The sequence below is a fragment of the Pteropus vampyrus genome, unplaced genomic scaffold (genome assembly GCF_000151845.1).
Source record: "Pteropus vampyrus isolate Shadow unplaced genomic scaffold, Pvam_2.0 Scaffold80, whole genome shotgun sequence".
Lineage (NCBI taxonomy): Eukaryota > Metazoa > Chordata > Mammalia > Chiroptera > Pteropodidae > Pteropus > Pteropus vampyrus.
The window spans coordinates 785,065-786,522 of NW_011888861.1; the positions used below are offsets into that span (position 1 = coordinate 785,065).

The window sequence follows — 1,458 nt, forward strand, 5'->3', positions numbered from 1 at the left end:
GTCATGCATAATAATCTGATCCCCTGTGTTTTTGCTTTCAGATACTCCTTTTTTGTAGCAATGGGATACCTTACGATATGCCACATCAGCAGAATATACATCTTTCACTATGGAATTCTCACTACAGATTTTTCTGGGTGAGTATCTTAATGTGTGTGTGTGTGCGGGGGAAGGGAGGGTGGCGGGTCTGGCTGCCAGCATTGATGCATTCTCTTGGGGTCTGTAAAGATCAAGTGTGCACATCAGAATCATGGGTAGCTGTTTAAATCAGTTGGTGAGACTGTGGTAATGAGGTTAAGGGTGAAGATTTGATTGCTGTCTAGGACTGTGTTATGAGCTCTGCTGTGTTAGGCAGGGTAGCAAACTACAGCTTGTGAGCCGTGTTTCTTCTACCACTTGTTTTTGTAGTTACATTGCAACACAACCAGGTACTTATTTATCTGTGTTCTCTGGCTGTTTTTACACAACAGCGGCAGAGTGATTGTGAACAGAAACCATATGACCTGTGCAAAGCCTAAAATATTTACTATCTTGCTCTTTAAAGAAAAAGTTTGCTGACCCCTATTCTAAGGTCCTTACACAGGGCTGGTGTTTATCTTTTACTAGTTAATAATACAGAAATTTTTCTATCCTAGCTGCTACCCCACTCTGTCGAGTGCCTCCTGGCTGCTCTCCCTGCATCTGTGAGACTCCCAGTGACTGGAAGGCGATGCCTGGCACAGTGGGGGTGTCGGTACTAGTTGTAAACATGTTCTCTGTCACCAGGCCTTAACCTAATGGGCCAGCCTTTTCCTGATTGGTCACCTTGGTGAAGACTGTGGATGGATCAGTGAAAATTCTGTGTCTTGTTGATGTTTGTTCAATAACAACTTTTCATGAGTCTTGAGGAATGGATACTAAAGCAGAGTTTTTCCTCATAACCTCATATGTGTATATTATCCACATTTCCTCATATGTGTATATTATCCACATTACTTTCTTAAGAGTTCTGTTCTCCAGGGTCAGGGAGAACCTGACTTCTCCCCTCGGGTTGAACTACATTTCATTGGATGAGTTATTGGAGAATTGGCAGTAAAAAACAGCGTTTACACCTCACAGCTCATTTCTGTGAACTTTGCAAGTTGTGGAAGGCAAGAGAATGTTGCTCTGGGACACAAAGACTGTTGCATCAAAATTCCCATGACCATGGTTTGGCCTCAGACTGGCTTTTCCTGTATCTGTTCTTCTTACCTTTAGGCCTCTGGATGTTACTTATTCCTCTTTGGGTTGTTTCTTTTCTACATTCCTTTCCCCTAGGTTGTGGAGCAGTTTTTCAATTTTTCTGAAATAAGTTCACAAACTTATTTTTTAATAAGGTGTGTTGCTAGCAAAATATGGAAAATATGGGCCCAACAGAGATAATAATATAGCTGGGAAGTTATAGCTTTAAAAGTAATTTAAATGATGATCATAACTTTA

The 1,458-nt window shown here is 41.2% G+C and overlaps 1 protein-coding gene across 5 annotated transcripts in view; it reads left to right on the forward strand.

Annotated features, from left to right (window-relative positions):
• Positions 1 to 1,458, forward strand: part of MBOAT1 (membrane bound O-acyltransferase domain containing 1) — a 116,906-nt gene that overhangs the window by 60,755 nt on the left and 54,693 nt on the right. For all 5 annotated transcript variants that reach the window (XM_011362837.2, XM_023532249.1, XM_023532248.1 and 2 more), the window contains one exon: positions 42 to 137. In XM_011362837.2, coding sequence (XP_011361139.1) covers positions 42 to 137 — 96 coding nt within the window. The remainder of the gene's footprint in view (positions 1 to 41; positions 138 to 1,458) is intronic.